Below are 23,855 nucleotides of genomic sequence, written 5' to 3' on the forward strand. Positions count from 1 at the left end.
ATAACTAGAGTTCGGCGACCTCATACCTCCATGAAAATTTAGAGCTTTTGTAAATTTCATGCAAATGACTAAGACATTAACATAATTTATGCATGGTGCTGTTCATCATTGACAAACGTACACATGTCACAATTGTAAAATTCCCATTATTAATCATAAAGCGGTTTTGCAATTTTTACATAAATTATGCAAATAAGTTCATCATTACTATATTTAGTATCTGCTTATATTCCACCTATCATAATTAACATGTGTTACATTTATTGAAGTCCAGTTATTGAAAACAATGGAATTATACAATTTCCTCATTAATTATGCAAAGTAAGTCCTCATTTGCATAACATGTATATCATTATGAACATCTTTGCCTAAGGTACCCGAATGCCTAATATGATGCCAATCCGTCAATCCTTTCTGCAGTTATCCTCTTTGGAATGTTTTGACAAAAACGCCCCTGCAGTTCCTAAATTAAATGTTAGGGGGCTGAAATTTGCTCCACGTTGTCATGATACTGAAAGCTATCTACCACCCAAATTTCAAGACCATATCACGTCCAAGACAAGAGATACATAGAAAAAACTGCTATGATTGAATGTTGTCATTAATTATGCAAATTTGCTCCTATTTTGCATAATTAGTATTTCATCTTGTACAACATTGTCCAAGGTACCTACATACCAAAAATCATGAAAATCCGTTGTTCCCTTCTTGAGTTATCCTCGTCAGAAGTTTTTGACAAAAATGCCCCTGCTATCCCAAAACTAGACGCTAGGGGGCCCAAACTTATGTCACTTCTTCCTGAGCACAAGAGCTATCTAATACTCAAAAATCGTGACCATAGCATGTTCAGAACACCAAGATAGCAAAACCGGAAGTTGCGCTGCAGTACCAAGGGGAGCCGCTAGGGGGCCCAAAATCTAATCATTTCCAGCTTTCATCACACCCTACCAACACACCAAGTATCAAACCAATCCACCCAGCCGTTCTTGAGTTATCTTGTTTACACACAGACAGACACACAGACAAACGCGGGGTAAAATATAACCTCCATGACATTTCATGGAGGTAATCATACGAAGATTCGCAAATGGGTCGAGCAGCGCCTAAAATCCTCTTTTGTTCGTTACCATTCAAACTCTCCGTAAAGATCATTGATTGGTTGTTATGAAAACGTGCTTAATCTATCCGCTAGTGTTTACTTCACAGCTGGCGCAGGGGTCACTCGTTCCCAGGGCGTCAAAAGCGACGGCTTCTATCATAGAGTTAAGCAGGACTTCTATAATAACGAGCGATCGAGATGATGTTACGGTGACGCTGTGGTAGGCAAAAAGCAGGCGTTTGGCAAAAAGATTGATTTACATATTAACCAGTATTTCATCTGATAATTTGAACATCAATTTTTAACCTACTAAGGTTCTGTTAGGCACCAGTCGTCGAATGCCCCGAATATAAACAGCGACCGCTTGTATGGGGGCAATCTGAGATAAATCTATGCCGACTGTCAATAGAAATTAGTGTTCAATTGATATAGGGCAGTGGTTCGTCTTTTTGACGCGTTTTTTTTCTTTTGTGTGTGTGTGTGACTTTCTTTTAATTGCAACAGGTACAATACAATGTTTTTTATTAGGGAAACATGTCATCTATACAAGCGAAAATGCTGATTTTTAAGTGTTATGAACTTTAAAGTGAAAAACTCTATGTTCCACTATGTTCATGTAAGCGAGAAGCGATATGAGTCGTCACACATTTTTAACTTAAAACATAAACTTTATGATTGATCTCAAAAGCATGATATATTTTTGCACAGCGTGTGTATGTCTGAGACGACCCCGTAACTCACTCGGTATAAATACGTGACGAATAAATGCTGACGTTCCGTATCCGCAAGATCACGTGACGTCAGCAATTGTCTGATCAGGTGTTTGTAACTCTCGCGAGTTTACGTTCTGGAGTGATTGGTCATCAGTATTGATCCTGAAGAAGGTGACAGTGGTTGTTGAAAATTTGATCCGTGTTTATTTATTGTTAAATATTGTGTTGGAAGAAAGTTCAACATTGTACTTGGTGAGGAATAGAAAAGAACGGCCCGACAATTGATATAACATCTCAATTTATTCATCTGATGAAACTGTTTGATGTCTGAAAACCCAGACAGAGAGACGTATAAGAAAACGGTATGTCTGCTCTGAAATATCATACAGTCTATATCTGTATCTATATCTTATGTACAGCAAGATTTAACCATATGTCAAAACATATTTCTGAAGGTCTGATCAACATATGTTTGAATCAGCTTCTTTTAAAGAGCAAATAAATTGAAACTATGACGCTGTTGACGTGAACAACACGAGTGATGACGTAGTGATGACGTATTTCCTGTACCAGCCAGTAGATGAAATGATTCTAGAGCCTACCATTTAGGCTTGGGGGACTTTTAATTATTACTTTTCAATTCTATATCTACATCTCAATATACATGTTGATACGTTAGAGGAAATTTCAAAACATTTGCAACGTACTGTTATCTTTCTGCCATAAGTAACACTGCCAAAGATTGCGAATAATACTATACACAATTTGACAAGTAAAACTTGTATTTACTTAAAATATTAATAGCCTCAGCTTAGAACTTTGTTACAATCAACAATGGGGAATAGTCAACGCTTACTTGTGTGATACTGTAAGCCATAACATGATTTCAAAACTTGAAATGTCTATAAATTGATCTGTAGATAATTCATTATGTAGTAACTCCGAATATTCTCAGAGTGCAGCAGCAACTGGTTAAATCAAACACATCAGATGTGACAAATGTACCTTATCTGAAATAAATAAATTGAATTACATGAGCCCATTTAGGCAACGGTGGCTTGATAAAAGATAAATACATTTGCAATAAACCAAATAGAATTGCTCATATGCATGTTCTAACAATATAAAGCTGCAGCAACCAATCTGCTGACAAAGGGCTATTTCAAGAGCAACAATTACAGCCGTTGGAGCTAAAGCAAAAATGACAGCCATGATTGTATTAGTTGTTGTTTTAGTGTAGATTGCAGTTAGCGGTAGACCTTAACACATATCTAAGATTGCAACGAATACTTTTAGCCGTATTTGTTAGTCGTATGACCGAGCGAGACGACATTTAAGCTAATGTAAAGAACGTTTAACGCTACATATCGATAATAAACAAGGGTTCAGGCTACAATATGACTCAGTCCTACTAGTTCTTAACACACTCGTTCATCCTCATAGGTAGCCAGACAAAATCAATAAAATGATCTAAATTTTTGTGTTGGAAATTACAGTTCAACTATTTCAAGAATGACTTCTACCAACACAGATGAACTTTCAAGTTAAAATGATCTCTAGTCTCCATAAATTCACAACTCGATATTGATCCCCATTCAATATGTATCCCCATCCATTGTAACAAATTCTTCACTTTTCCAAGCATGATTAGGATTAAACATGTAGAATTACATGATTGTATGCTGTTACACACGACTAGAAGTTGCTTGGTAAGAAACTGTCAGAAGGCATCCGACATCTTTCTTCAGCTCTGAATGGATCAACACGTGACCCGGGGTTTAACAGTCACAGGTCACAAAAAAGGTTTAAATGGGATTTTAGCCCGTATATATTCATGATCAAGTCCGTATACCGGGTCCGTCGCATGAAAGTTTTAGCCTCTTCCCGGCTCCACAATTGCTGGAAAAAATAATAGAAATTGAACAAAGTTTAATCAGATAACATGCCGGCGGAGTAAGCTGGTCACAAACGATACTCATTGGATAGCTAACTCCTCTGGCGTGTTATGTGTGTATATATCTTCAATTTCCACTATTTTTCCAGCGACCTGTGTTTTCCATTTTTCCTGATAGAGGCTAGAAATTCCATACGCACCTCATACGGGCGTGAATAAATACGCATGTGTGAATGGTAGGAAAACAATCAAAGTAGATGACAATGCGAATGTGTAAGTAATCGTTGTTTTCATGTACACAGTGTACATGCAGTGTGTGCTTTGAGTGCGTGTGTGCGATGATAAATTGTTAGCATGTATTTATAAGACTAGTGTTGTGCTTTTGTTTGTGTATTTCCAACATTACTTGATGAGTTTGCCACAGTTAAGCGAAAAGGTTTTTTGTTTGCGTAGGTGACATTAGTGCTTTCTGCAGTGAATTCATGGTTCTTGCCAACCTGTAAGCAAGCAAGGATATAACACTGGCCAATTTACTGCTAGATATTACACACTAGGATTGAATAATCTCTGAACACATTGCCATTGAGCGTTTTAGTTACTTTGTTATCTATCAAGAAAGCAAGCAAATCCTGGCCGCCATGTTCGTGTCCTTGATTTGCATTTTAATGGATCGTAGCTCAAGCTTACTAAACCTTTTCCATTATATTGGCAAGTTCTTTTTCAGATAACAGGCTCCAGTTTAAGTCCGGAAGTCCGAATTTATTCTTGGAAACATTAATAACAAGGTAAACCAACTGAATTTGAGGAGAAAATAAGTATTAAGATGTATGGAGAGGTATAGATAAGTGTTTTACAAGTAGATGTACCTTTAGAATTCTACCATGGGCCAGAACTATGGAGAATTCTGAGAACCTTAGCCTGAAGACATCGAATTACACATTCATAACCCTTTCATATGCAGTGCTGTATCAACCTTGCAAATAGCAATTCGTTTGGAATAAAACTGGAGCCTGTCTGATGTCTTTTCTGGGAGAAATACTTACGAGATTTTATTAAATTTAGGTATTTGGGAGAAATAGAAGATATTCAGATGTCCAGAAAGCTTGAGCCACGATTCACTGAAATACAAACGGCTGTGCCGCCTCCATGTTGATGCCCTCGTGATGTCACAGAAAAACGCTCTAAAACTACTCAAGACTAATGATGATATAGAGTGCTCTTTTTATCACATGAGAAAGTTCAACGTTAGATGTGCGCTTTCCAGAAGAACCTTCTACTTTGAAAAGAAGTGACCATTGTTATGTTGTTTTCTCCGCAGTAAACGCGTCGCAGCACAGTTACGTTTATATATTAGCAGCTTGTGGTACAAATTTCACTATTTACAGTAAGAAAGCAACACGCACTTTGCACAGACTCGTGAAAGGCACTACAGTTGGCTGGTCAAAGGTCAACTTGGCAGGTCAAGGGTCAAACTATCCTAATCCCATCATGCTCTAAAATAAACTCCAATTTGGAGGCGGAATTGATGATGTCATCAAGTCACGCAGATGACGCCACTGTCCGTCATCAACATTCTCATGACTGTCATCACAACACATTCTGATGACGTCATCCGCACGTTGCCACAACGACAACAGGTTTCGCTGTCGTCATCCCCAAGTTCCGAGTTGTACGACATCGTCATATGATGTTATCAGTCGTGCACTGGCATATGAAGTAAAAGCTAAGAAAACCCTTGTTTAAAATTCTAACCTACCTAGGACGTTTAAAATATCTTCCACGAATATGACTTCAGTTTTAAATCCTTGTGTATGAGAAAATGGTGATGATGGCGTCCTCACTTCCGTTTCTGTAAGAGACATTGAGGCCCGGATTCGTTCTATCCTCTTGCCCGGAGTGTTCCTCGGAATATCAATTCCATCAGTGTAGGGCAGCCCAAAAGACTAGTAAGCATATTTCTTTAGAACTCTCCATCTGAAATGGCTTCAAGAATGTCACAGAACACATGACGATCGTAACAGATGAGGAAGTGAAGAAGACTGGTAAAGAGTCTCCCTCCTCAACCCTTCTGCAGCTCTCTGCTAACCATTCTGTGATGCTATCATCTCCAGTGCGCCCGCACGATGAGAAATAAGTCCTTAAGTGAATAGGTCCTCACACAGTGTGTCTTAAAGCGCCGCGTTCAGCACCCTGGTCAGACGTTACTCCGGCGCGCTCGGCTGGCTTCCTGAGGTAAATCCTAGGAACTTTGTAAAATCCGGTTCCAGTATGCAACAATCCTCGCTACTGGAAATCGAAACATTCGCGTGAATCCTATGGGACAGTCTGTAATGTCTATATCTGCCAAAACACAACTTTCAACAGGTGCGTGGCAAAAGGTGTGTGTGTCTTTTTCCCCGTCAAACGACTTCGTGTCGAGATGCAGATTCTGACGAGCTGTTTTCTTCATCATGAGAAGCCTCTTCTTCTGCAGAGTCGTCGATTTCGGTGATGGGCGCACACGTGAAGACGCTCCCCTGCGTGAGAAAGAGAAAACGTCCCATTGAAGCATTAACATAAACTCTCCCTTCATTTCATTACAACCGTCTCTCTTTATAATGGATGGGTCCTGAGAGAGAGGTGGTTTTCCAACATGCAGGGAAACCTGATCGGCTCCTCATTTACTGCGGTGAGAGACCACAAGCATGCAAGATCTGATGACGTGGCAAAGCGGGTGCCACAAAGGGGGTGACGCCACAGGAAACGTCTGTGAGAGCGTCAGAGCATGCAGGACTTTCCCCAAATTCGTCAGAGACGAGTTATCATCCTCCGTCCAAGAGCTTAGCAATGCGTCACAAACGAGTTACCATGTCGTTTTCGTTGGCAAAGTTCCTGTTCGTGCGCGACATGGCGCCCAGCTCCGTGTCCTCTTCCTCGTCTAAACCCTTCCTCTGCTGCCGTCTTCTCCGCCCGAGCACGGGCGACGCCAGCGTGACAAATGTCCTACTAATCCTGCCCATGCTGGACACCCGCTCGGTCTGTAGCAGCAGCGGGTTGCCGTCCTGCAGGCCGCCGCCGGGGTTGCCGCGGGACCAGGTCCGGTCCGCCGCCCCGGCAACCTGCCCGTTCATCACGTTCCTCTGCCGCTGCTCCAGCACGGGAAATACCGACCTGACGGCGGCGGCGGCCAGCGGCCGGGACAGACACGCCTTCGCGGAGTCCGTTTCATCCACCGCCGGGTGTTCCTCCAGGCGGTCCAGGTTGTTCATGGACCGGGAGCGCGGCTGAGACAGCGCTTCTAGGCTGTACTTGCCCGTCCGCCGCTTCCGTCGAGACGGCCGCTCGTCCTGCAGCGAGTCCGGGCCACCCTCCCCACCGTCCGACTTCAGCAGGGCCAGCATCTCGTACCGGAAACTAGAGATGTCCTGCTTCAGCTCGTTGATGTCGTCTTCACACAGACCTGACGGAGGAACAAACACCTGTTGACGTTTCTCATTGGTTAGGATTAGAGCGTGTCTGTATACGGTGCATACTTTGATACCTGGCGACATCCCAGTATAACATGGGATTCATTTACACCATGGCCAACCAACGCGTTCAGTATAAAAAGCGAGTCAAATTCCCAATGAAGACGAGTAAAGATGAGATTCGTTATTCCATTGTATTGGGTGGCAGTAAGAAAAAGAGGAAATCTTTCAGCATCCAGGGCATTGTCAGGGCAATAATATGAATGTGGCTTTACTGTTGAACAAAACAAAGAGTTTACTGAAAGCTGTCGTACCTTCTGAGCTTTCCCTATCTCTGATCTCGTTTGCGATGTATCTCCGCACCAGGTTCTGTATGACGTCCTGTGGGATACGATACAAGAACAGCACTGTGAACTGAGGCTAGCACTGATACTACAATACAAAATCATTCCACAGGTATTAAAAAACTATCACAAAAACAACAGCAGGTTCATACCAGGTTTTAGATGTTTAGCAATTTGAATTAGTGACCATAGTCACATTATTTTCAGATTAGCTACGTATGATTATATCGTAGTCCTTTGACTCCACATTTTAGTTCACAGATCTTCACCTTGCTTTCAACGTCTATGTTACCCCTGGAACCTTAACTCAGACTTGGGGAAAACACAGCACTCACCTTGTATGCCATGTCTTTTCTGAGCTTGACAGCCGTCATTTTCTGCAGTAGAATATGTGATATATAGATGTTATTCGGTGAACAGTACATGGAAATTACAATAAAACTAAAAGAGCTTAAGGTAATCCTTCAATGAGACCCTAGCTAATGATGAGATTAAGAATGATTTTACCCCTATGGATGTTATCCCGTTGAGCTGCTTCTTCCTAAAATTGCACATCTCGAACTTGTTTCTGTTACAAACGAAAGGGCTTAATTCTTCATTGAGACCTTACCTGGTGATGAGACAATCAGAAATGATGATCTCACCCCTATAGATCTCATCCTGTTGAGCTGTTTCTTCCTGAAGTTGCAGATCTCGGAGCAGCTGTTCTTGACCCACATGATGGTGTACCAGAAGAACTTGGGGCTGGGGACGATGTTGAAGGGAGGGGGGAGAGTTCCGCCTTCTTCAAAGTAACTCAGCCACAGCTTGGTCCGTGCGAACTTCCATTCCGTGTCTGCGTGGTCCTATGGGTATTTAATGTAGAGACACCAGTTATTACTTTGCACAAATGGCCATTGACTAGATAGAGACCCGAGAAAATTCAGCATAAGGACGCCATGGGATTGAAAACCGTGGGCATTCCTGGTGTTACGTGCGTTTCGGTGTGGTACAGCATTGGTGTCTAATAAGGATTCGATCACATAGCCAACAAATTTAAAGTTAAAAACCTAGCCACGAGACCACCTTGCCATTAGCTTGCGTGAAACTAGGATTATTGTATTTGCTATGGGACAGACTAGGGCAATGTAGCACAGTGACTGTACTCACAAGTTAGTAACTGATTTTATTAGTGCCACATACACAGTACAAACAGATGGTAAAGATACTTTGTTATGGGCTCCGACCGAAGTCAGGTACCGATTACACCTAGGTGAATGTCGTGTAAAGTGAAGGGCCCGACGTCAGGGGCACAGCGAGCATCGAACTCGGAACCTCTAGGTACTAGTTAAGCCACACACGACGCCACAAAGCTCGGAGGTTAATGAAGACTGTGTCTCACCGCTATGTGTTGATAGGAGTTGTTCATCATGGCTATGAGCATGTTGAGCAGCACGATCAGAGCGATGACGTTGTAGGCCCCGAACATCCAGGTTCCCACGAACTCCGTGAAGGCGTGCTTGTATCCCTGCGCGTTCTCCACTTTAGTCACGTACAGGTTGACCAGGCCGAACAGGGACCAGAACAGAGCTTGTAGGGTTTCCCATAGACTGGGCAGGGAGGGATAAGTAAATCATATATTAGTTATGATTTAGACAAGCTAAATCCTATGATAGAGGAGGACTATTTTACGCAACCAGTTTGTTCTCACTTTGCTTGCGTTTCGATGTCTCCCAGACAAGGAAGAGTAAACAACTAGTATGTATAATTTCTGGTTTAGACAAACAAAATCATATTTTGATACACAGCAGTATCACATCGACAAATCAAAAATATTGCATTTACCATTATACTCTACGCATGGAGTGTCATGGAAATGCTTTTTAGAAACGAAATGCAAAGCAACGGCCGTAAAATCAGTAAGCATAAAATGCAGCGGTCGCCGACCATATCAACAGAAACAACTGTGTATAATAGAGTCATCGGAAGAGAGGAAAACAAAAGAACACGCTGGATTAAAGAGGCAGTCTGGATCAGAAAATCAGCTCCAATCATCAACAGAGACGAGGGGGGATACGAGCTGAGCCACGTTTGGGACGGTATTCTTGCTGCTGCAGCGCCACCTACATCGGCTATAAGTAGCAACAAGAAGTAGTTTCCATTCACTCCACCCTGATGATGGTGTCTGATAGACATCGAAACGTTTGAAGTAAGTACTCCCTGGTTGTGCGTAAAGAACCTTACTATATGTTCAATCTTTCTAACTCCAAAAGTCTGCCCTTATTGACTGTCGGCTAGCCATTGCGTGATATGGTTAAACAGGGCTCCAAATACCACCTGCATATGCAGGTTAGTGCAGGTAAAATTGGAGCTGTGCAGGTATCTATGATGTCTACCTGCACTTAACCTGCACTGGCCCATGTACTGGGTTTTGCACATAAATATCCTAAGTATGGTGTAGGTGGAATGTCATTAACTGCATTGACTGTTACTACCTAAGTATAAAAAGAAAAAAAAGCAATGGTTCCTTTAGCAATGTTAGTATGATCCATACTTCCTAATTTCAGAGTGGCGCGGGTAAAATTTGTCTGGTGCAGGTAATTTTCAATGTTACCTGCACCAGTCTAGGTATGCAGAAAAAAGTATTTCGAGCCCTGCCAATTACCTTGAGAAGGCGTTGTTCTGGTCGTGACAGCGCACGCCGTAGCAGTAGTAGTCGTTCCCGTCCGTCTGCAGGGACCCGTTCATGTTGTTGTACGGGAAGTACAGCTGGTTCAGCCCGTTCGCAAAGGCAAACAGCACCAGGAAGTAGATAAACAGGACCTTGACTATGTCGAACCCCATCCTTCCTAAGGATATCTGCAACAACGAGTGAAAAAGATGTAGATGAAGAGAATACGATAAACCTTTAAATTATGATATTACAACGGTGTAAATCAGTGGAAAAGGCAATCAGATGTAACAAGAAAATGTAACATTAAATATCATGATAAATACTATACAATCTAACACTTTCAAACAATGGATGTGCAATAACGTCAAGAAATTGGCCTTCCTAAGTCATATTTACAGTGACTCAACAAAGTGAGTAAAACAAACATTGTACAAAAATTGATTGACGAATGTTACTCTATGCTAACTTAGATTCGGATGTGGGCAGCAAATAGGAGTATTTTCGGTCAAAAAGTCGAAATAATTGAATACCAGGTAGAAAAATGTAAGAAGAATTGCTACCTGTAGTGGTCCTAGGTGGGAATTGGAGGTGAATAGAAAGATGACCCTGAGCGAACTGAAGATGTTTGCTGTAGCGAAGAGACCTTCCGCCACGAGGGTGGGGTGATCCGCCTGCCACGTGGAGCGCGGATGGATACCGGTCAGCGTCTCGTCTTTAAACTGGATGCAACAAACGTGAATAGTTAATCATTTGTTTTATTTAGATCATAAAATGTCGATGTGGAAAAAACTAAACTTTACCTAACCAACACCAAAACTGGCTGTAATGCCAAATACAAATCACCCAAGCAACTGAATATGATTTTGGAAACAGTCAGACGTTCAGACCTTTTGTCAGTGACACTACAGAGATCTCGTCGGAGAGCAGGTTTTACTGTATAATTATCCTAACTAAGAATTGATATGCAATGGAGATCTAGTTGGAGAACAGTTCATCGACTTCTCTCCCCACAGTTAATCATCAGTATCAGGTAAATTCCAAATAACTATGAAAAACTGCCCAATTGATTATCTTTTATAAACCTAGCGCAATAATCCCACTTTATCACAATAAGAGCCTACTCTAAGGGCGATGGTAGCTAGGAACAGTAAGTTTATCATGAAGTCTAAATAAAGAAACAATAAAATACAAATAAGACATACAAACAAACACCCACTGACCTTGATGTAAGAGACGACTCTCAGCGCGATGGTGGCCACGTAGAGAGAGTTCATGATGAAGTCCATGACGTTCCACTGGTCGCTGATGTACTCCTTCAGTCCCGCTTCCCATAACTGTTTGATCTCTCCCCAGATCATTCCTGCAGCGTTACAAAATGGTTTTGTTTGTTTATCTCTTGAAAACTGATTTAAAGAAAAAGGTAATAAAAGATTTTTGGCACAACAGACAGTACAAATTTCGCTCGGTCAACCTTGAGGAACGAAAAGTGCTCATGATTCATTCTGTCTACAAAAATCCGCTAGGAGCATAGGTTGTCTGTCACTACAACTTCGTGTACCAGTCAACATGGTCTCCAACATTATGCTAACAGACAGCTCTGAGTCTGAAAATAATTGGTCCTTGTCAGCACCAATACACCTACATTTATATTGTAGGGTTTGTCCCAATTCTCCTGACTTAAAAGGTAATGGCAGTAAGACTACTAGTGATATGAACAGTACTGATGGAAAAGGGTCTCACTGATAGAAACGTGAATGGATCAGCCTAGTCTGTACGTACGTACCCAGGACCCAGACGAAGATCATCCACTCCACGGTGTTGGGTACGGGCTCTGCTGGTCGGACCTGTCGTCTCTCTATATATATACATGTATAGTCTGTACGTACCCAGGACCCAGACGAAGATCATCCACTCCACAGTGTTGGGTACGGGCCCCTGCTGGTCGGGCCTGTCATCTCTCTCTCTCTCTCTATATATATATATATATATATATATATATATACATGTATAGTCTGTACTTACCCAGGACCCAGACGAAGATCATCCACTCCACGGTGTTGGGGACCGGCCCCTGCTGGTCAGGCCTGTCGTCTGCCTCGTCCCCCACCAGGCTGGGGTTGGAGGCCAGGTACAGCAGAGCCAGGAAGAACAGGTACGACGTCGTGTGGCAGATGAACTTCAGGAACGGCTGCGGGAGAAGGAAGCAAGATAAAGGTTACACTGCATACCTATGCTATCGTAATTGTGGTTCATTTTGTTATGATGTTGTTGCAGAGTTTACTGCAGTATACGGTGATATCGATAATGCTGCCATATTTTTGTTTTCTTTTTAAACAGTAGCGCCAGGAAGAACAGGTACGACGTCGTGTGGCAGATGAACTTCAGGAACGGCTGGGGAGGGGAAGACTAAATGATTTAGGAGAAAAGCTCGCTGCTTCCAGAAGATCACGACACAAAAGTCATTGGGCCAGCTTTGATAAGGATGGCCAAAGCGTCAGTCCGGGAACTGAATATTGTAGATTAAATCTTTAGGAACGCCTGGGTGAGAAGACTAAAGTGACAGAACCGCCACGACAAGTATCTACGACATCATTTTCATGTTAGTTCCAGGACTGCCTGAAAAACAGGTTATGAGGCGTCGTATGTAACCTGGTAATATAGATAAAGTGACAGAGACAAGACCTGCTCTTAAGAAGGAGGCCTAACAAGCCCCTGGCAGATTGCGAGATTGTAAAACACAACCAGGCTTTACCTTCCGTATAAGCTTGCCCAGTGAGCTTTTGGGTGCGCAGAGGTAGCAGATGCCAAGCAGCGGGAAGGCCAGGGCGATGGAGGCGCAGATGAGGACCTTGACGGCCCAGTGCTTCCGCCGCCATGACGGGAAACCCTCGTACCACATGGACGACAGCAGCTGCTGACAGTTGGGCTGAGACACGAACTGGGGTGGGGAGATGGTAGAATATATGGTAATAAGACAATAGTATGTCTAGGACAAAGATACAAAAGTTGAAGTTATGCTGCAGTACCAAAGCCACAAACTTGGGGGCCCAAAATCGACCTTGACCTTTGTCCTCCCAACCCTTGGTCCACGGCCACATAACAAATATCCTTAAGATCCATCCAACGGTTCTTAAGTTACGCTGAAAATAAATATCCGAAAACACAAACACACAGACAAACAGACATAAAACATACAAAATGGCACATTAAAAACAATGTCTTCTTTTTTGACGGAGGTAACTAAAAATTACTGAGTCTGGGAATTTTCAACCCCTTTCCTGTCAGTCCTGTCAGTGCAGTTGAAAATAGATGTACATGCGGAAATGCCGACAGGTAGAATTTAGTTGAAAGCACTTTATATCAGGTGAAAGACATTCGTTCAGATTTGTTTTCCTTTACAAATTAAAACAGGTCAAAGAAGAGATTTGATGGAATTTAAAAAAAGAAAATATAACTCCTAACATGCGCCAAAAAGCAGTTTCTCAAGCGCCTGGATATGATTTTGGACACGGTCAGACTCCTAACATGACCATAACTCTTGCAAACTGACCTCTTTCTGGTGGTATTTGATGGCGAGTTTGAGCCTGGCCAGTGAGTTGCTGCTGGTGGCGGACTCCACCATGTCGTCCGAGTGGTTGAGAATGACCTGCAGTTCCCTCGTGCCCCGCGTGTGGCTCAGCAGGTCCGAGGCAAACTTCTTACACTGCTTGGACAGCTGCTCGTACTCCGACTTGAACTCGTTCTCTAAGGTCGACAGCCTGGGTGAAGAGGTCGTATTAGTCAGTACGGAGTACTTGAAACACATGTTCAGCTCGAGTTAAGAAGTGATTGCAGCTAACAAGCTGTGGTGCATTCAAGTTTAACCTGAATTGATCTCGTTTGTTGGTCATTATCTAATAAACCAACTCACAAGTCTTAGTGCGTATGTACAGGCGTCATTGCGAACCGTGATCAAAAGTCACTTGAGAAGAAATTGCCGCTTGTTGTGGTGCATTTAACTTTTGGCCTGACTTGAACTCGCATGTTGGTCATTATCTACACGTAATAAACCAAACCACAATTCTGAGTGCGCTTGTGCAGACGCCGTTAAGCATTGTGGTCAAAACTCCAATGCAATGCCCCTAACAATTCTTTGTCTAGCCATCCTTTAGATATTTTTCTTCTCAGGGGCCTTGACCTTTGACACAATCCACAATCCTTTGCAGTACTAGATAAAGGAGGCGTAAATATTTCAAGATTGTTTGTATTGTTCTGGTGTTTCAGTTACATAACGGGGATACTTTTATCACCGATATTTTGTATACGTCCAAAAAAGAAACTTCAAGTACTAGTAATTTAGGCCATACCACCATTAAGGTAAAATGCTACCTGCAAAATGTTATACGTTAAAAGAAACGTCTTCGCAAGAAACTGATGATGAAAAGAGTTGAACAACCGTGTTGTTACCGACCCCCTGAGCTCCCAGCTGAGTTGAAACGCTGTGAGGATGGGGTCATCACTGGACAGCATGATGAGGCTGGGGCTGGCCAGCGCTCGGTACACGTTCAGCCTCTGCCGGGAGTGTCTCAGGGCGTCGGTACGGTAACCTTCAGCGCACTCCTGTAGGGACGAAATATCAAATGTTTTATTTAATTGCAAGATCATGCAAGAGGGCAATTGCAAAGTAAAACAGCAGTATACAGAATAGTAGACTTAAAAAAGAATAATGATGAAGCAAATAGATAATTAAAAGGGAAATAAAAACTGTTAAAAATCTATTTCTATCTGGACAATCTGGGGGGGGGGTGACTCCCATGTGATGTGGGAGATGGACGACATAAGCAACACAAGTTGGTCGTTAAGGTGCAAAAAGGTGGGGAAATTTTTGTAGATTTCTAGGAATAATATATCTACTTCTTTCAGAACTGTATTGCTCATCTTCCACTGCTTTACCTGTACATTATCTACATGTTCTCTCGTCAACAGACAGTTTTGTAAAAACGAAATAGCATACAGTCAAGCCTGTGCTACTTACGTTGCACGTGCACCTGACGTCGTGAGGTTTGGGGATGGGATGTCCCTTCTGTAGAAGCAGCTTGAGGATCTCGTAGTTGTTCTTGTGCGCGGCTAGGATGATGGGCGTCATGTCTTCCGTGAAGTCGGACTCTTTTTGGACGTACTTCATCTGCAACAAGAGCGATACGATCAGTCGGCCGGGCTAAATCTCAAGGCTCGGGCGTGGCGTAACTGGTAGACCATTCGGCTCGGAATCTAGAGTTCCTGAGTTCGATCCCTGCCGTCCCGGACGTTGTGCCCTTGGGAAAGACACTTAACACGACCTTCCTCACTTCACCCAGGTGTTAAAATGGGTACCTGACTTCGGTCGGGGAGGTAAAAGAAAAGACTACCTTTATCTTCTGTCTGTACCGTGTATGCTATGTGGCACTGTTAATATAAGTTACTAGCTGAGTGCAGTGCCACATTGTCCTCGTTTGTCCAAAGCAAGTAGAAAAGAATCTCAAGGGTCTGCAATGGCAGCCTGTAATCAACGCCTAGTGACTTCAATACGACATGAATTGCCACAGAAAATTGTACTGTATGGATATGACCCTCTCACACCGAGAAGGACCCCTTTTCGCTAAGTGCAGTAGGTTCTTTAACGTGCTTGAGGTGTGGCTTTCCTTAAGCACGGAACATCCATCAAACGTCCTATCTGAGGGACGGCCCAGACAGACGCTAGGTAGTCATTTTACCAGAGTGAAGTGAGGAAAGTCGTGTCAAGTGTCTGTCCAAAGGGCACAAAATTCGGTAATATAAGGTAGGGGTTCGAACCCAGAGCCTTACCTTGTACCTTAGATCCTCCCGCAACAACTCGGTGGGGTAAAAACCTCTAGGGTAAAAACCCTAGCAATTGTGCGACACTATGTTACAAAGCACACTTTGCTGTAATAAACATGCACGACCCAACCACTCCCTACACATAATGATAATGATTCGGGGAGGTTCGAGAGCCTGCAATTGATGAGAGTAAAGCGCGAGGATTTGGAGATGCTGCCAGTTGGCACCTACTCAAGCGGATTCCATAAGACAGTAATTACCCGTGGCGCTGTACATGGAACCGAGTCTTAATCCACTGATATACCCCGGGGTACTCTTTACTCCTACTGATATGTGTACTCGATTTGAAATTTTCTTTTCCAAGTTGGAATCACATTTTGACCTTTGGCGGACTTTGCAGTTCGCCTGAAGGTCACCCAATTTCAAAGAGAGTTGATCTGCGGTTTGACAAAAGGTTGCAATAGGTCGAAACACACTAAAATAACATCGTTCAAGATGAAAGGATTATCAAGACACCAAGGCATTTAACCCTTAACCCTGTCTATACCGGGGCGGGGGGATAAAAGTGCCTGCGCCAACTTTGACGTCGTATAACTGCCTAACTAAGTAGGCTCTCACAAAATTTGAGAATTTTGATTTAAACAAGGTTTTCTTGTTAAACTTCCGTTGTTTTCGTACATCAATGATGTATCATGAAATATTCAATGTAACTTTCAAGATTCAAATTTACTAGTTATGCTAATTAAATGACATCATATGTGAAAATCCAACATGGACTTATTTGCACTTATTTTAGTTTCATATTGCACAGTTGTTGTTACAGCCAGTACATAATAGAAGAACTTTATTGCGCACCGATCGTACACGGTACAATGTATGGCAAAAAAGAGAAGAAGAAACAAACTTATCATCCTAATTACTAAAACAAGTATCAAACTTAGTACATATGCAGATTATGAATATAGAATGAAATTGGCATCCTAATTTCTAGAACAATAAGAGCTGGCCTAAGTCATTGATATTGTATTACAATCGAGTGGGGCTAATTATGAGTTTCGGCATTTTTTCTTATGACAAAGCAGTCTTTTATATATTTACCTATTTTAGCATTGTGGGAGTTGTTACATCTGAATATATAATCAAATCTGTCTGTAGCATTGAGTCTGTAGCATTGTTGTATTTGATTCGAAGAATATAAGTAAGGTTTTCAGTAGAAAATCTACCCTCAGTTGTTGCATTAGACGAGCATGGGAAACAGGCAAACATCTGCAAATCGCTAAACATCGCACAGTGTCCTTTCAGTCAGAGCTTGCAGCCTCGTCGATGATGAGCTTTTTTTTTGCTTACTGTGTCGAAAGTGCGGCACTTTTCAATCACGGACCAATAGCTATTGGCATTGCCTTCATCCATCCACCCAAGCTGCGAGATTTAACACTCCAGGTATAAGGCTGCAGCATGTCAATTTTGTAGCTGTAAGAGGGCGGGGCAGCATGTTGATTCTATGGAAGACATCCTCTGAACAAGTTCATACGACAACGCAAAAAAACAATATAGGTAAACAAAACAAGGGCCCACGTTTTCAAAGTGAAGACCATAAACGCAGTGACAAGAATTAAAGCGACAAAACATATCGTATCACAGCCACCATGTCTTTTATCCCTGTGTTCTAGAAGTAAGTGCACAGAGTGGCAAATAGCCTACTATCACTCACCAAGTTGGCTATTACTGTCAAGGCAACCACGCTAGTGTCGTGTCTACACATCTACAGACTGCCACATGATATATTTTGTAATTATCGGAATTCTCTTGTCATGATGGCCATCTCTAGAGGAAAACGAAAAGTCTTTTTTGCAACCAAGCGAAACTCAATGCGGGCGCTGATGCCATCTATAACATGTACTCGCTGTGACCTAATAACAGCATCTGTAACCCTATCAGGATCGCAGTGGGGGAGGATCGAACTCCGCAGACTCTCAGGTGCAGCGATCTATGCAATATTCCCTCAGCACGTTTCGCGGACTATCGACAATCTGATGGAAGGAATCGGGTCACCTTTAGCTGTTATAGAGAAGGCGGAGTAGTTTTACCAGAGAGATTACCCGAGGCTCATGCGGGGTGCTGCCATGCGTGCATCATCATCTATGTGAGCAAGCGCGTAGAATCTACTGGTACAATCTTCAGAACATATTAGGTAACACTCTTGATTTCAACAGTCTTCATGAATCAGCCCTTCATGATCTTGATCTTGTTAATTAAGTGACCAGAGGTTTTGTCCATTCTGCCCAAATGAGATCGAAGACGAACGTCACTTTGTTATGGATTGTTCTCGATATAATGATAAACGCACAGAGCTGTTCACATTACTTTCCGCTTGCTCTAAAGACTTTGCTACTCTCTGTTCGATAGATAAATTTAACTACATTCTGGGAGGCGATAATCCTCACTGTGTACAAGTAGGTAAATATATCCACGATTGTTTATACCGTAGAACCAATAGTGTAAATGACATGCTAGACCCTTTATGTTAATGTATCCATACCTATAGATATCCATATATGTGTGTTAAGTTGTACTGTAAGTAGTGTTATACATGTAGACCTTACGAAAGTCGCTGTACTTTTGTCGTGTCAATAAAGATTGTCTATAAACAGCATTTTTTTACATTTAACCCAGACTTATATTGTACATACTAAACGCTTTGTAACCACCTAGTAGTAACCATTCTATAACAATAACCTCTATATGCATGCATCTCGGACTACCCAAACCATTTGTAAACCACTTGTAAATTGCTATGAATTGTTTGTGTTATTGATATTGTTATTTTATTTGTCTTTGTCAGTTCTTATCTTTTTTATTTTGGAGAGGTGATGTCAATATCAGCATTATGCTTAAGTACATCACCCCTCTGTCCTGTCCTGTACTGTACTGCACTTTGTTGATCAATAAAAAATGTGGAATGTGTAACGCGTGCACTCCAGCTGTGACGCGTTTTCACGCGTCAAAAATTAAGCACATATTTTCAAAAGGCTTTGTAAGAATTAATTTCTTGGTAGGTGAAAATTGAGGAAACCGCGCGACGTTTTGACGTTCTCGGTTGAAACTCCAGCTGTGACGCGTTGTATACTATCATTGTATTTCCATGTATACCTGCAATTAGCCTTTGCGCATGAATTTGCAATAAAGATTACTCGATATTTGTAAACGGCTTTAGCGGTTTGTAAGAATTAATTTCCTGGCAGGTGTAAATTGATTAAACCGTGCGGGGGTTTTATGTTCGCAGTTGGAACAATGAGGTAGACGGGCAACATAACAAATATCTTCGCGGCGGTCTTAAACCACGAACATAAAACCACTAACATTTCTCCGTTGGTAGTATACTGTTTGTTAGCGGCTCTATGTAATAATCATCATCATAATCATCTTTATCATCATCATCATTACATCATCATCATTACAACCACCACCATCATCATAATCATCATGATAGTGATGATCATTATCATCATGATCTTCATCATCATTATCTCCATTATCTTCATCATCATCATCATCATCGTCATCGTCACATAATCACATCATCATCGTCATCATTACCATTATCAGTATCCCCATTTTTGCTGCAAGTCAGTGCAATGATAATGATGACGATGATGATGTGATTACTGTAAATCACTTTATCTTCACGGTACCAAATTTTCACGGTCTGAGAAAATTGAACTTGTTCTCGGAACTATATGTTCACTGTCGAGGCAAGTGCACATGAAAAAAGTCTGTGAATTATTTATCGGTAATGATAAGTTCACGTTACAGTCGTCACCGTGAAAACAGTGAACATAACATTACAGTGAAAAAATCAGGAATTACAGTATGTCAATGCACTGAGGCAGGCCGCCATTGTTCTCTGGTATCATTCGTTAGCTGCTACAAGTGGGTGTATTATCCCATTCCACCCGCGACCAACTCTACAATGTCCCGCTCCTCTGTCCTCCTCCAAGTTACCGCTTGGTTGCCTCTCTTATTACTTCTAGTTCGGTTCTAGTTCGGATCCACCCTACGTAGGCAGTGGAGTCCTTGGCATTGATGTTATTGATTTATACAATGGCTGTTTCAAACATCAAATTCATCCAGATTACAAGATTACGTACGGGTTCAACTGGCCGTTTCCAGTATCATATCTAGTTGCTTTAGTAACTGCTCTCTGGTGTGAAATAGGCAATAATTTTCCTTGACTATTTCGTTTTGAAGGAAGCATGTACTTCATGGCCGGTCCCTTGTGGAACCGTGCAGTGCGCAGTGAAATCTTATGTCGTTTTGAAGGAAGCCTGTACTTCATGGCCGGTCCCCTTGTGGAATCGTGTAGTTTGCAGGGAAATCATAAAGGAGCTGGAACTGATGATGTCGTTTTGAAGGAAGCCGGTACTTCATGGCCGCCCCCTTGTGCAACCGTGTAGTGCGTAGGGAAATCATGAAGGCGCTGGAACTGATGATGTCGACAGCAGGTCAGACCTGTTTACCCGCTGTAAGCCCGGGGTGAACACGGGGCGAGGGATCAGCCGTGCCGCTGATGGCTGCTGATCGGTGGCGCGGAAAGGTGAATCGGTGCCGGGAAAGGTGAAATGCCGACAGACGGCCCGGCATAAACATTCCTTATACCCCCTTTTCACTAGGACGGCGCTTTCGCAGCGCTCTCTCTGCGACCCAAAATTTGACATATCGCTCAACGGTACTTATATCCCTGTCACATTTGGCGAAAATCGATCGGACGACGATCCTGCGGCAATCGCCCGAGCCTCACTTATAATAATAACTTTATTACACAACAATTGTACAAGGTACAAAGTATGGTCTATATGTGACGGACGGTTTTCAGGTGAAAAATACGCGCAAACATCTGTCGATCTTAAATACGCCCGATCTTCCATCGATACGCCCGAAGATCGTGGATAATGTGACAGGGGTATAATACCCCCTTTTCACGAGGACCGCGCTCTCGCAGCGCTTTTTCTGCGACCTAAAATTTGACATATCGCTCAACGAATTGTACAGAAAAGAAACGAATATTGTCGTCTTCTCGTTCACACTTTTAGATTTTGTATGATATACCCAGTGTGAGAGCGAAGGATATAAATAGCCTATTCAGGTCGTAGTGAGAGCGCAGCGCGATCGCCGTCTAGTGGAAAGGGGCCTTAATGGACAAGATGCGCATACACATGCTGTGTTGGTACGGACCGAAATGATCTCAATAGAGCTCGGCTAAATATAGGTATTTATAAAGCCGGAGGATCAAAATATCGACTCAGGGTTAACAAAGGTCCGTTATTATTACCTTGTGTCTGGAAGCTGGACGTAAAGCTGCATTTGTTCTGAAGAGGGACATTACCACTATTTTCCACTGTAGATGCTTTTATCTATCGGTTTGAGCTCGTCAGAACTTAACAGTGTACTGTACTAGTACTGTTTATGAAAAGACTATCCACGGCAAGGTTGTACAACTGACCCACGTGTATGTAAAGTATTGAAATATAACCAAATGAACATAATTATTCGAATGGTTCAAATGTTACTGGATTGTTTCTAAACGTGTTATCATCTTTTGTGGAATATGCATCTACATATTATTATGAAAAGTACAGCTAGAACACTTAACTTAAATTCTCTGTATATGAAGGCCGTCCCAAAACTACAAGACTTCTGGCCCGGCCTGCATGTTTTAATATAGTCATCATGAGCTGTGTATTCTAATAAGCAAATGATAATAAAAAATGATTCCCTGCTGTTGCCATTCGGAGACGGCCGCCAATGATTAATTATTTGATTAATTGATTGAAAACATTAAACTGATGTGTTAAGCAGAAGGACGGCTGTACTAATTATACATATACAACAGGTACAGAATGACTGCACAAATATTGGGATCACCTCCCATCTGTTGCTTAAGGGTAGCAAACATACAATTGTTAATTTATACTTGATAGTGTTGCTGTGTAACGAAGCCATCAATTGAATAAACATAAAGACACATCCTTCAAATACTCCAGACTTCCAGCCATATTGCACATCTGAAGAGCGATGGGCACAGTAAGACATAAACAGTATGTAGGGATATAGGGCAATAGGCAATGAAGACGATGTAATGTCATTACTTCGAACCAGGGCTGTTTTAGTTACATCTGAATGTACAATTCTGGGATTGTGATTGTACAGGATGCGGCGTTACATTACATCCTGAATGATGTTTTGTCTGTTGGACTAGAAGGGTCTAAAAAAGGGTGGGAAAGTCTGCCATCTTGATTGCCTTGTCGTAGGTATGTATCAAATGAAATGGTGCTGCATAAAACCAGTACGTGACATCGTCCTGGATGTTAAGGTGGGGTCACTTGTAAGCTAAGAATTTCATACGGACCTCATACGGACTAAAATATATCCGCAAGTGTGAAACACAAATACAAACGCACAGCATATAAAGCTTTATCGTCTACTTAGGTACAGAAAAGCAAGACGAAACAGGCAATTGACCTGGTACCCTAGATACAACCGCAATGTCCTACATACATGTATACATGCATTCATACTCCATTATTAGAACTTTTAATCATCGCTATCAACCAAGATAAATCATACACACAAAGTTCATTTGGGCTCATGATTTCATTTGCCACAGATAAGACAGAGCCCCGCGGGAAGAGTCTGTGATACTAATGAAATGCTGATCTCTATTTCAGGACAAACCTACCAAGAGTGTATACATACATTCACTACCTGGTAAAAAAAAAGTACATTTCACTTTTCTAGGAGTTAAGATTCTATTCAAAAGTCTTAACTAATGCAATATAGTGACTAATCAACTAAATTGATCACCTATCTATGTATACAACGAGCATTGAAGCTATTGTAGCGGCCAGCAGATTCAGGTGGCTAGGCCACGTCTTAACGATGCCTAAAGAAAGAGCCCAGATTCCTCCAGGACTGGAATCCGAACCATGGGAAGACCCAGAGAGACATGGACCAACATTGCCAGAATGACTACAGTCCACAGGAAACAGCAATCTGAAGCTGTGTGACGTAGAAAAGATGGCCCAGAACCGCCTGGAATGGCGGAGGATGGTTCCCAAGAGGATACAGGCCACTCAAAGTGATGATGAGACCTTATCGAATAACAAGTAAGAAATTTATGTATATATGTAAATATTTTGGGAATGCATTTGTACGTAAACAGCGACAAATACATGTAGGCTGCAATGCAATGTGAACTAGTCAGTAGTGCCCAGAGAAACGTGACAGACCTTCACTGAAGCGTCGATTACAGAAACACCTGGTTGCGTATCAAACAAGTTTGTTATACAGTGTCATAGACAGTTGTATTAGTCCTTATTGTCTACTATAGTGCCCGAATTCTGTCCACAGCTGTCTTTCTAATGAAGTAGAAAAACGAGGTCTACAATCGTACAAGTACAGGAATCATTTCAATCTAACTAAACAAGTAACACGGCACCGATGTGTGTTTTGCCTCCGGCACATGAGCAAAATCCGTGGGCGTACATCGATCCGTGCATATGTAACTGCCCATCTACCAACTGTTTTTGTGTTAAACCTTAGAAAAATATTTAGCACAAATTTTGTTTAATTTTCCTTTGTCAAATCTAGACACACAGATTAGTGGAATTCACTGCAATAAAAAGTCAGTCAGTAAGTCAGACCCTACCTTCATGGGTGCTTCCCCTAACATATGGTCTCCATGTACGTACTGTAGTTACAAAAACGCCACGGCCTTTTCAACGATGTTATTTTCCCACATTAAGGCTTTTCCTTTGGACAGTATCTCCAAAGCTGCCCTCAGAAACCATCGTCTCGATTCCGTACAGTGAAAATACTTCCAAATTCAGTGT

The 23,855-nt window shown here is 42.1% G+C and overlaps 1 protein-coding gene across 1 annotated transcript; it reads right to left on the bottom strand.

The window, feature by feature from the left end:
- Window positions 1–4,820: 4,820 nt before the first annotated feature.
- Window positions 4,821–23,855, bottom strand: LOC118419995 (short transient receptor potential channel 4-like). Its single transcript, XM_035826697.1, has 15 exons — window positions 23,672–23,855; window positions 15,164–15,313; window positions 14,600–14,748; window positions 13,700–13,907; window positions 12,902–13,087; window positions 12,172–12,337; window positions 11,370–11,509; window positions 10,710–10,868; window positions 10,141–10,334; window positions 8,878–9,085; window positions 8,141–8,341; window positions 7,832–7,873; window positions 7,467–7,533; window positions 6,553–7,145; window positions 4,821–6,222 (listed from the first exon to the last, which is right to left on the bottom strand). Exons 1-15 carry the CDS (start codon window positions 23,693–23,695, stop codon window positions 6,106–6,108), a joined length of 2,604 nt encoding a protein of 867 aa, XP_035682590.1. The 5' UTR covers window positions 23,696–23,855; the 3' UTR covers window positions 4,821–6,105.

The sequence above is a fragment of the Branchiostoma floridae genome, chromosome 7 (assembly GCF_000003815.2).
Source record: "Branchiostoma floridae strain S238N-H82 chromosome 7, Bfl_VNyyK, whole genome shotgun sequence".
NCBI lineage: Eukaryota > Metazoa > Chordata > Leptocardii > Amphioxiformes > Branchiostomatidae > Branchiostoma > Branchiostoma floridae.